The sequence below is a fragment of the Hippopotamus amphibius genome, chromosome 13, assembly GCF_030028045.1.
Source record: "Hippopotamus amphibius kiboko isolate mHipAmp2 chromosome 13, mHipAmp2.hap2, whole genome shotgun sequence".
Classification (NCBI taxonomy): domain Eukaryota; kingdom Metazoa; phylum Chordata; class Mammalia; order Artiodactyla; family Hippopotamidae; genus Hippopotamus; species Hippopotamus amphibius.
In genome coordinates this window covers 74617637-74630419 of record NC_080198.1, presented here as the reverse complement: position 1 = coordinate 74630419, position 12783 = coordinate 74617637, and the positions used below count along the sequence as shown (strand labels likewise).

The window sequence follows — 12783 nt, the reverse complement described above, 5'->3', positions numbered from 1 at the left end:
ATGGTGTGTTCCTTTTTATGGTGGTTATTCCATGGTATGGGTGTGCCACAATCTGAATATCCATTCATCCATTGACAGACATTGAGTTGTTTCCAGGTTTTGTCTTGTTAGGAGAAAAGCCGCTGTTGATGTTTGTGTGCAAGTCTTTTTGTGAACATGTTTTCATTTCTCTTTGGTAAATATATGAGGGGAATTTCCAGGTCATGGGTGGGTATATGTTTAATTGTATGAGAAACTTGCAAGCTCCTATCCAAAGTGGCTGTACCATATACTTTCTTACCAGCAATGAATGAGAGTTCCAGTTGCTTCACATCTGAGGCAACACATGGTACTGTCAATTTAAAAAAATCGTCGCCATTCAGTTTGATTACGTGAATGAATAACCCCACTCTCAGTCAAGAGCCGTCCGCTCACCTACAGACCTGATTAAAGTGGATTCAGCTACAGGTCCCCAGATTGGGATTGTCCAGAGCTCTCCCTAAGCGTCCTGCTGGGTTCCTCAGGATCCTCAGGGCTGTCTGCCTCCACACTCCCTCATCCTCTCCTGCTGCCTCTGTTTTACCCTGTGATGACTTGATATAAGGCTGGGCTCTTCACTTGTTTCCACAAAAGTTTTTTTCACACGAAGCATTTCATGAGATTAAAAAAAAAAAAAAAACCTTCAGTAACTTCACTGGAGTCTTAGTAACTTTACTGATGGGAAGGTTTCCGAATACAGCTTTTTAAACATCTTGCTGACCCTCCCCATTCTCTGTCCTCTCCCCCTTGTTCCCTCTCCTCCCACGCTCACACTGCCCGGTTTGAAATTATTTCCTGTGAGAATTATTTCTTCAGAAAAAAGGAATGAAGAGAAACAGTCGGAAAAACAGGCATACGCTCAGCGTGGCTGTTGTAGAATAAAAAGTAATCTGGCTGACTGAGAACCACGGCCCCTAAGAAGATGCAATATATGACTTCCAGAATTATCTTTAAATTTACAGCTACGTAAACAAACTCAGGGCAATGTTTGCTGTTGTGTACACACAGTAGAAAAGTACTCTTTCTCCCACGAGCGTTTGAAATCAAAATAGAGTCACAGTAAGGCTTTTGGGAGTAATTCTTAAGATTGCTTGCTGTGGGCTTGAATCCCATCTTCACCACTTACTTGATGAGTAGCCAGGATGGAATTGGTGAATCCCTTCGTTCTTCAGTTCCCTCATCTGCACAATGAGGTATGTTATAAAAGGACCCACCTCATAGGGTTGTTGTGAAGATTAAATGCGTTTGTGCATGCAAAGGGCTTAACATATTTCCTGGCACACTGGAAGTGATTGATAAATGTCAGCTGTTACTTTTGAAAGGAGATCTAGAACTAAGCAAACTTTTAGGAGAAACAAGGAATGATAAGTTGCATGCAGAGGTCATCAGCCACATTATAACCAGTCAGCTGAGATCAAATGACAATCCAGCACCGTCCCTGACTTAACTGGTCTGTTACCCTCTAACACACTTTACGCTTAAAAGAAAAAGACTTTTCATTGTTTTTCCTCATAAATGAGGCAAAGTGAATTTGGTTTCTTCTCTCTGTGTTAGTCCAATTGTACTCATTCCGACTAATTACCAAGGAACCTAAGATGAAATGTGGTTGTTCATAACATGTCTTGGTACCTTTTCGTGACTCTAATTTCTTAAGGTGCCAACTCTGAAGAGCTGCTTGAATGGAGCAGTTGACTATTGAATGCTAAAGTCTGAACTACAACACAGTCCAGAAAATTCAGAAAGATTTTTAAGATTCAGTAAAATCTGTAATCACTGCATCTGCCTCTCTTCTTGGGAAGTATTTCAACTAATTAAAATTTTTCGAGAGTTCTTTTCATCCGTGTTATAACCATAAGTGTAATAGCACAATGCCTTTTTAGAAGTCAGGATCATAGATATTCCTAAAACCTCTATGACAGAATTATTTTTGAATCATAAAGGATAAGCTTTTGCAATTTTCTCCTCTCTGTACTCCCTTCTAAGACAATGGAATTAATGGGCAGTGTGGTGGGGGTAGGGTGGGGACTGGAGAAGCTAGAGGAAGCTAAAATAATTTATTTTGGAAAGGTCACAGAGCTATTGGCTAGAGAAAATGAATGAAGACAAAAAGTAAAGGGGTCAAGGGAGAGAAGAGAGACAGCGCAGGCTGTATAATAGAATAGTTAGAGGAAAGACAGGGTAGGACTTTGGAAATAACTGCCTATCCTGTGGAAGCTATTCTAAGGACTTGACATATATTCTTTCATTTAATCTTCATAACAACCATAGGAGGTAGTTATTATTTTATTCCCACTTAACAGATGATGAAACGGAGACACGGGACATTTAGGGAACTTGGCCAAAGTCACAGAACTAAAAACTGGCGAAGCTCAGATTCAAGCCTAGACAAGAGGGTTTCTTAAAATTCTGCCGTGGATGACGACTGCACTCTCTTTTCTTCCCCCTCAGTGTTTTCTTGAGCCACTGCAGTCAACATGTAGATTCCTGTTGATTTGGGGGTGGGAGGTACACTGATGGGAGATGCGGCTTCACATATTGTAGAAGCAGGGCTCGAAGGTGGAGACAAGGAGAGCTGGCTGCATCCTGATGGTTCTTCAACGTCAAGTGTTGAGACCACTCTGCAGACAAACTTTTTAAAAAGAGAGAGAGGGGTAGCAGGGAGAAAGAAGGCAGGGGAGCAGGGGCGGGGGAGAGAAAGAGGGATCAGAGTCACATCCTCTGTAATGTCTTAAGGGGACTCCATCTAGTAAACAAGAAGAAATTTTTACCAGGGATGAAAGAGTTACAGGAGCATGTTTCATGTTCATCTGGGCCAGTGTGCTCTGTGATATGCACAGGAAGCATCATGAAAAAAATTTGCAGCAAGTGTGTGAATGTTTAGGGCTGCTGTTACATTTCTTTCAGGCTTAACGCTGGATTTTTCAGACCTGGGCACTTGGATCCGTTTTTTATTTTTGTCACGTGCGTTACTTATTTCTATAAGCAGACGTTTCTTTTATGTTTAGTAAAGAAGTGCAGGGAAACTCAACTCTTTCTAGCTCAGATGACCTATTTCTGAAATCCTGCCCTCTCTTGAAGTATTGCTTGTTATGACATGGTAGCGATGAGTGCTTTTTTTTCTTTTTTTAATTTGTAGGGGTTGCACCAATGAGGTAGAAGCCAGGACATTGTGAAATAATGCAAGTTCTATGAAAATTTTGTATTGATCTGAGGTAGAGATTCTATCCAATAATATCAGGCTAGGCATAACCTGTTTTCTCTTGGTTGAATGTCAACTCCAATTTTTATTAAGTAAAAATCTAATTTGGAATCAGAGCTCTTATCCTCCTTCTCTGTTTTTATCATTTTGATTTTATTTTATCATATTTGATGATATACTTATAATTCTTTGATGAAATGTAACAGTTATAATAAAAGATTTATGGTAAGTTTTTTTACAGTATAAGGGAGCATTTTTAGCTAAATATCCAGTTGTTTATATATTCTTTTAAAAGAAAACTGACAAACTTCAAAAAATATCAGCTAATTTTATGAGATTTTTATGAAATAAGTACAATACTTTGATGAATCAGAGATTTAATGTCTGCTGAAAATCGTAAAGTAAAGCATTAATGGAATCAAATGTGTCATTCTAGCTGCAATATACAAAAGTAAATGTTTTCTAGAATTTAAGGTACATAACTTTATCTGCTAATCCCCTCCTAAATTATCTTGCTTTGAAAGTAATTGTTGAATCACTGCACTAAGTAGAGCCCTGGTCTAGGCAGTGAGGATATGAAAAAAAAAATGAAGCAAGGAAGATACTTGAAACTTTTTTTTTCAATTTCAATGAGAGGGAGACCTTATATACCAAAAAGCCAATATCAATGCATGGTAGCAAGACAGATGTTAAATAAGTTCAATATTCAACACATAAGTTCGAAGGAAAGTCTGTGGATTTCAGGAGCTGGAGGAATCACAGAGGAAGGCCGAAAACTGTGGTTTCATACAGCAGATCCCTGCTGTGTTTATCCCACAGGCTTAAGAGAGGAAGCTGGAACATGCTTTCTGTGAGAGGGTGGAGGCAGGGTGGATGCTTGCCTATGATCTTCAGCTCGCAGTACTGACTAGGGCTTTTCTTAAACTTGACCCGTAAGCTTGGAACAGATAAACGTTACAGCTTTATACATAATCCTACAATTCGAAGTCAGACTAGATGAAAATAGAGCTACAAGAATAAGCAGAGTTTAATTGCAGACTGTCAGTTGATCTAGATCTATTTTAGTCTTAAAGAATTGGCTACTTATGTGTTTTTTGAAAACTTATAAATTGTGCATTGCATTTATTCCCCTGTGATATTTGTTTTAGAAACAAAACAGAAATACTCCGAAAAGTTTCCATTGGTACTGGACTTGATATGGTGATGGTGAAGATCTTTTCCTTTTTTTTTTTTCCACATTACCCTTTGAATAACAAACAAGTGTATTTTACAAAGAAGAAGATGGTAACCACTTTCCTAAGGAAAAAAACATTTCTTAAGAGCATCAGATGAAAAACATAGTGCTAGTAAGTTAAATCCCTGAGGCTACACTACTGATCCAGGAGAAGAAAGAATGAATAAAAGCTTGAGACTGAAAGTTAAGTTAATGGTAGGCTATATTTACCCAAATCTTATTTTCAGTGCTCAGAAAATTTGGTTCAGACTGAATGCTATGTTTTATTCAATATAAAGTTAATCTTCATTGGTACTTTTAGAATTCCAGCAGTTGTTGGAATGCCTTGCATTTTTCATTTGATAGAGCATTTGTAAGTTTAATTTTGAGAAGTTTTATATAGATACTGAATTATGGCTAGTAGAGGTCTGGAACCAGCTGCAGGTAAGCGAAAATAATTTCTTTGTATAATATCTGACCCAGAACCACATAATGAGACCTTGGGATGGATTTTGATTATTAAATAATGTTCATGCATTCTTAAAGAGTTAAGGTAGTTGTCAGTGAAATTGCTGCTCTCAATAGATATATGTATGCAAACATCTTTATTCATCTAAGAGCTAAGATTATATAGGCAAAGTGCTTTAAAAACTATGTACTCTGTATTCCTTCTTATTAAATCCTCACCTAAAAGTTCTTACTTGTTTCTCTTCTACCATAAAGTGAAAATTAATATTCTGGGTGGAATTCAAATAAAAGTATAGAGTTGGTGATCTTATAAAATTTTTGAATCATATCTTATCTCTCTCTCTCTCTTTTTTTTTTTTTTTTTTGCATCACTTGGTAGCAGTGAAATAAAGTGAAGATGACCTGGATTTAGAACTTCCAGATGCATTTGATTATTACACATTATTTGATGATCCTGTGTATGACATTAGTGATCTCTTACAGCATAACAGATTACCCTAAGCTTAGTGATTCTGAACACGAGCCTTTCCTATCTCGGTTTCTGTGGTTCAGGACTGCCAGAGCGGCCTAGCTGGCTGGGTGGTTCTGGCCCAGGTTCCCTGCCCGTGGCTGCACTCAGGATGCAGCAGGGAGGCCTGACTCACGCTGGAGCGTGCACTTCCCAGAGGGCTCGCTCGCGTGGCTGCTGGCAGGAGGCCTCAGTTCCCGGCCAAGCAGGCCTCTCTGTAGGTCACTCTGTGTCCTTGACACACGGCAGAGGGTGAGCAAGGAGGAAGCAGCAGCGCCTTGTACGTCCGAGTTGTTCACCTTCGCTTCACGGTAGCTGTTCATTAGAAGCCAGGCCTCACGTCCGGCCCAAACTCAGGGAGGGCAGTTAGGTCCCACCTCTTGAAGAGAGCAGCATCAAAGGATGTGTGGAGATACTGTGAAACCACCAAAAGTCCTAAGAGTACTTTGAGGCTTTAGTCTCTTTCCTTAAAACTGGTCAGATGATAAACGAGGAACTCTGCTTGTTAATTAAAATAATATCTTAAACAATAAGGACCTACTGTATAGGACAAGAAACTGTATTCAATATCTTCTAATAACCTATACTGGAAAAGAATCTGAAAAAGACTATACGTGTGTGTGTGTGTGTGTGTGTGTGTGTGTGTAAAAACTGAGTCACTCTGCTGTACACCTGAAACATTATAAACCAACCATTCTTCAATTAAAAAGATCTTAAAACATAGTGTTTTCTCAACCTTTCATGTTCTAAAAATAACATCAGCTACCAGAGACAGCATAGACTGGATTTAAAATAAGGTGGTAAGTTGGAGTGTGTGCCCTGCCAGATTGGCTTGAATCAAAGGGAAAAGAGCAAGTAGAATTAAAAGAGGAGAACTGAGGAGGAGAAGAGGAAGATCCCTGCTGTTTGAGCTGCGACAAATGATTGGGGTATTAAAAGTCTTCTAAAATATTATGTCACAAATGCAGGTCTTCGTGAGGTCACTGTTTGTGTGTAGCTTAAGTACTTTGCTTCTTAATACCTATGGAAAATGCTCACTGGTATATCCTTATTATCTCTCTGCACCATTGATTTTCGCCTCCCTCGTGGATCAGAATTGGAGGGAATGTGTCTAGTATTTCGGCACAGTGTTTGCTTGGGTGTAAACTGGAGGCGAGGCCATGCAGGAAAGCTGAGGCAGGATTGTGAAGAGTTGGCAAGTTGCCATGCAAAAGAGGTGCTGGATTTTTTTTTTTTTTTTAAGCCAGGAAACATTTGCTGTCATTTAAAGATCTGTGTGGCCAGAGTGTTAAGGATGAACAGTTTTCTTTGTTTAATCTCTAACCCAGAGCCACATGATTTGACATGATAGATTTTGATTTCCATATTTGTTCATATGCAGGGAAAACCCTGGGTCTGGAAGCAGGGAAGCTGGTAAGGAGGCTTTTGCATAATCCAGACTAGGGGTGGATTTGTTACACTTCTGTTTGGGCAATTGAGGGATTGATTTGATGGAGGGTTAAGTAGAAGGAAGAATCTAGAATACTTTCTAGGTTTTTTAGGTAGATGTAATGGGGTAGAATTGTGATATTCCCTAAAGTAAAACATGCTACAGAGAGAATTGGTTTGTGGGGATCAAAACCATTAGCTCTTTTTTGGGGGGTATGTTTTGCTATCTGTTCCTTTCTCCTCTCTCCTCAAATCTCAGTGCTGCATCCCCATCCTCACTTTCAGCCAGTGGTCTTGCTTACTGAGAATTTGAAAACAGGAGCTAGGTTATTGATGGGGCAAGTTTTCTGTATAATTTGGAGGAGATCCATAATAGCAGTGGTAGAAATTTGCTGAGGATCGGAAGTAGGACCTAAGAAAAGAATTGCTTTGTATTTCCGTGAACCAAAAAAGATGCTTTGTTATGTATTACAGAATGGTTATACAAGTGTTCAGTTCAGAAATTGGTGGTAGTCATCTCAAATATTGAAAGTGGGGAGGTCCTTGAAAGATGGCAGTTTGATATTGAGTGTGACAAGACTGCAAAAGATGACAGGTAAGTAGGAATTTAAATTATTTCCACCTTAATATGCTTGTTCTAAAACTTGTTGTCTTTACTAAATGAGTTCTAATGATATTGAACAAGTTTCATATAAGGTATAGTTTTTTCTACAATGTTTAATTTGATCTTCAGTCTCCTGTGGAAAAGAATTGTGCTTATGACTTTAGCATGTCATTAACTTCTAGTACTTTTAACATAATTGCCTTTAGTCTAAATTGGTGAATTTCAGATTGTAGTATTTATGGTGGTATATGCAAAACTACATATGATGTACTAGGTGGCCCATTTAATGAATTGTTTAAAACTACTTTTAACCATAAGGGATTATCCTAGACTCTCCCAGCTTAAGGTGCAACTCTGTTGCATTGCACTTAATGCCACAGATTTCCTAAGACACTTCATAAACCCTGAAGTTTCCAGACCACCGGAATGGGAAATGCGCATCATTATATGCTGATGTCTAGCATTGTCCTAGGCATACTTACCTGTAAATTCAGAACCATTTCTCATAATGAAATGTAGTTTGCTTCTGAAGCCTTTGGTCTATTTTAGGAAATGTTTAGCTTATAAAAATAATTTGATATACAATTTAATATCTTATTTTAGACAATAGGGAATTAGACATTTAGGCATTACTAAAAATGCCAAAATGACTATATCCATTAAACATTTTAGATACCACTGTTATTTTTATTTTTTAAGAGGTGCTGAAGCTTTCCTAACTTGAAGCACTTGGCAAATTTTCTGGTCATCTGATACAGAATGACCTGATACTAAGACCAACCCTAAAAAAATGATTAGAAGGATAAATGAAATAATAAAAATACATAGTATGTCTACTGTGGTATGGGTCCTAATGATACACTCATTTTTTAAAAACACTCCTTTTTAATGTATTACTTCTTTGATTTTGGAGTCATTAAATCAGATAAATAACCTTACAGATGTTTTCAGTAAGTCATTAAAACTTAAACTGATTTGATCTCTTTGATAGTGCACCCAGAGAAAAGTCTCAGAAAGCTATCCAAGATGAAATCCGTTCAGTGATCAGACAGATGACAGCTACAGTGACATTTCTGCCACTGTTGGAAGTTTCTTGTAAGTATTATACAACTTCACATTGACTTAAATTTGTTGGGGAAAAGACTAAGCTACTATTTTAAGAATTACCATTTTATTAAATTTTTTCTTAGTTATCAATATCATGTAATAAAACTAAGGAAGCATTATAAAGGAAAAGTAATGTTATATGCATTCTGTAAAATTTGGAAATGCTGAAAAGAAAGGAATTAAAGTATTCCACAGTACTCACCCTTGAATGTTTTAATGTAATTCCTTCCTTAATTTCTTATACATTTTTATGTATTGATATATATTTAAGACTACAGCTATAATTGTGTCTTACTTGTCTACCTTCCTTACTCCTTGAAACATCACATGTGTCCTGAATACCTACTATGTGCCAGACTCTGTTCTAGGCACTAGGATACTGCAATCACAGAACCAAGATGTCAGTTCTCCTGTAGGTTATATTCATGTTATCCCATGTTACTGATTATACACTTTCTACAAATATCTTTAACGGGTTTCCTCTTTAAAGAAAAGAAAAAAACTTGAAGTTTTCCTAAGATAAAGTGAAGGAGTGCAATATTTTCTGTACTACAGTAAATTTCCATTGAGGAAAAGCAATTAACTAGTTATTACAGACCAGGCTAAACTACTTTTCTAACACTATGAGTGGTTCAAAATGTGAGGGAGATAGGGCAGGCAGTTTTACTTTTGAAAAAATAATGTAGTTCAATGATTTTATCTGCAATTTAGGTTCATTTGATCTCCTGATTTATACAGACAGAGATTTGGTTGTACCTGAAAAATGGGAAGAGTCGGGACCACAGTTCATTACCAATTCTGAGGAAGTTCGTCTTCGTTCATTTACTACTACAATTCACAAAGTAAATAGCATGGTAGCCTACAAAATTCCTGTCAACGACTGAGGATGAGATAAAGACAGTATAATGTACTTGTATTCTCAAATGTGGTTTTCCTGAAACCAAATCAACTGTAGTTGATGTGTTTTATTTCACTGGTTAATTTTTAGATGGGGAAAACTTAACATTATGCTTTACTGAATCTGTGCATAATCGTTCCATTCCTTGGTACCTGTTTCACTTTCCATAGGGTTGACGTAAGTTATTGCACACTGTTCCAAAGGGAACTAGCAGATTACATCAGCATTGTAATGTCAGTTCCTTTGACGATGGTAACTGTAGATGGAAAAACTTTTGCAATACAGCTAAATGTCTTTCTAAATCAGACCTTTTGGTCAAGCACCTTGACTCAGAGTATACAGAAATATCTAAATATAAAATAGAGCAAAAGAAATATGACTATTGAGAACATGTGTTTAGATCTTGAAAGGAACTAATGATAGTCCATAAGTAATGAAATATTGATCCTGTTAGGTCCCTTTGCCATTTATTTGTATAGTTTCCATATTGAAAAGTTTTCCAATTATTTGATTTTAATTTATATAACTCGAATCTATGAAGCCATGGATAGTCCTGCTATTCAAATTCCTGTGATACTGAACTTTTCAGAATGTCTTTTTATGTTTTATAAAATCAAGCTTTAAAGGACAATGATGAAATAAAGTTAAATGTGTATGTTCTAAATTTGTCTTAAAATATTCTTATATTGGTGTGGTGTTGATACAGTTAAATAGTTATAATGGATTCAGTGCAGCATATTATTTCTTGTGCCTACTATGGTTAGCCTAAGAATTCAAAGTTGAGTAAGTCTTGAGGTACTTTCACTTTAATGGACAAGCTTTTATTGTACCCCCTTCATCTCAACAGTACATTTAAAATAAATGTTCTTTTTATGAAATGATAAATGTCCTTTGGAATTAATTCAGTTTAGCAAATGTTGAGTTGTAGAACCTTTCTGTACTCTTAGCCTACTGCCAGTCTAATGTTCCATATACAGTTGACCCTTGAACAGGGCAGGGATTGGCTCACTGACCCTCCAAGCAGTTGAAAATCCCAGTATAACTTATAGCCAGCCCTCCACATCCATGGTTACCCCATACCCATGGATTCAACCAACCACAGATCGTGTAGTACTGTAGTATTTATTACAGTACTGAAGCTTGAGATCTTATGAAGGAGAGGAAAATACACAGCAGAGGACTATGAAGTAACCAAACAGTTTACTTCATTATGTATTGTCTTTGTTGTTTCACCTGGATAATCTTCTCTCTGATCCAACAGTGTGCTTGTTAAGAATAAAGGGCAATGTCTTATATTCTTCCATCTCTTAGAGCTGCTGGACGAATAGGTGCCCGTTTTTGATGATGGGTATCATGAATGCTGTTGCAAAAGCCAGTCTCTGAAGCGTTGTTGAAGCTATCTAACAGGTTCACCCACAAGTCTTCCTAAATAAGAAAGTAGTTACTCGGAAATACTGTTGATTTAGGGATGGTCAAGAGTCAACATTTGAATTCTTGAGCTGTTCATAATCTGTTAACATTTGAAATATGCGTTGAGAAGGAAAGCAGAAATAGAACTTGAGTAAAAATATGGAGAGTGTTGAAAATCATGGTCCTGTTTTTAGGAAATACGCTTGAACGTTTTTATAGAAAGCAATGACTGCTTCAGGGAACGCCGAATGCGCCCTCTGTTAGACAGTGGGAATAATGATGTGGTTCTTCCCCTCCCCGCCCCCAAAAAAGCTCACCATTGTATATTACTGATGACGCTTAAATTTCTATCATGGGTATTTTTGACAAATTAAGTGACCTTTAATATTAGTACTTTTCATTTGTGATTTATTATGTTACTTCTCCTTTAAGAGTTATGTCCAAAAATTAATGCTCTGGATTTGAAACTCTCAATAACAAGCTTCTGCCATACAATCTGTTGCCCACAGGTTACTCTATAGTATCAGGTCTGCATCAGCTAGGCTCTTGTTTTTTTGAAAACAGCAAAAATTGGTGCTGAAAAATTTAATGGAATAATATTAGCTACGTAAAGAATCAAAGGGAAGGCTGAAAACCAGAGGACTAGGGCAGCCCCAGGGATTTTCAGTGACAAATTTGTGCGATCTGTATATCTTTATGTAATAAATGGGTCACTAGTGTTACTCAGTGATCTATCCAAATGACTCAGGTTGATGGTTTAAAAAAAAAGTGACAATGAAAAGCTTTATTTCCATTTTAACAAGTTGAGATGTAAGACTAAGAATTCTGGGAAATTGCATTTTAAAATACCTTGATCATTTCATCTCGGCCAACATCCTTAACATGGTTAAATTAGACTTACCACACCATTTGCATGTTAATATTTACTCTTGTGAGAATTCTGAGGAGCTAGTCATGATCTCTCTTACCTCTTATAGATTATATGTCAATTCAGAATTACACGTATTTGAGTTGAGTGGGAGCCAAGCTATAAGCTTTAGTGATTAAACGAGATTGGGAAAGCTTTGGTCTAAGGTTCCAACTGGACTTGTTCCACCCTCTTTCTATACCGTGAGGCACACCCTGGGAGGGAGGTACTTAAACCAACAGATGAAAGAATTGTGACTGACTTCCACACCGTGTTAAATATAGAGAAGCTAAGATCCCAAGAGTCTGGTGGGCCTCTAGAGCTGCCTGGGCTCTGACTCAGTTTTGCTTACCAAGTAGGTAGAGGAATGAAACCAGGTTCCAGGGGAGCCCATCAAGTTCTGAAATAGAGCCCCAGAAGGGACTGAACCATACCTGGTCTTCAGGATCCTTCTCCCAGTACCATCAATCCGACAGAGAAGCCAAGCCTGTGGGAATTTTTACACATAGGTTTAACAATCTCATGTATCAATTGGCTTTTGTTGTAGAGCAAACAACCATACCATTAGCAACAATAAGCATTTTTTCCTCAAGTCTGCAGGTCAGCTGGGGTGTTTATCTCATTCTCAGCTAAGCCTGCAGGTCATGTGTCTTGTTCTACCACTGAAGGGGCAGTGACTAGCCAGAATTCTCGAAGCTTAGGTTCAGAACGTGCACACTGACACTTCTCCACATTCCACTGGCCAAGGCACGTCTTATGGCTAAGCCAAACGTCAGTGGGGAAGGGAAGTGTACTCCTCCCAAGGAGATGGGGGGAGAGGTATGACAATCCCATGACAGGATCTAATAGACCAGGGGTTGGCGAACTTTTTCCGTAAAGGGTCAGATACTAGTTTAGGCTTTGCAGCCATATGGTCTCTTGCACCCACTCGAGGGATTCAGTTGTAACTTGAAAGCAGCCTTAGACAACAGGTAAATGAATGAGCATGGCTGTGGTCCAATAACAAAAACCAGATGGCGGGCT

General features: G+C 37.9%; 2 protein-coding genes across 4 annotated transcripts in view; both read left to right on the top strand.

Annotated features, from left to right (window-relative positions):
• The window catches only part of LOC130834615 (cGMP-specific 3',5'-cyclic phosphodiesterase-like), a 77446-nt gene extending 70055 nt beyond the window's left edge, over positions 1-7391 (top strand). For 2 of the 3 annotated variants that reach the window (XM_057704963.1, XM_057704962.1), the window contains exon 4: positions 4366-5109. In XM_057704963.1, coding sequence (XP_057560946.1) covers positions 4366-4413 — 48 coding nt within the window. In that variant the 3' untranslated portion in view covers positions 4414-5109. Of the gene's footprint in view, positions 1-4365; positions 5110-7308 lie in introns of those variants that run through there. The other variant, XR_009048708.1, reaches the window with a different exon arrangement.
• On the top strand, positions 7284-10860 carry LOC130834616 (mitotic spindle assembly checkpoint protein MAD2A-like; the record flags this gene model as incomplete). The annotated part of the gene is made up of 3 exons (XM_057704964.1): positions 7284-7429; positions 8430-8533; positions 9257-10860. Coding segments are annotated over 3 exons (423 nt in total), but the record flags the coding sequence as incomplete, so codon positions are not given.
• Between the last annotated feature and the right edge of the window lie 1923 nt (positions 10861-12783).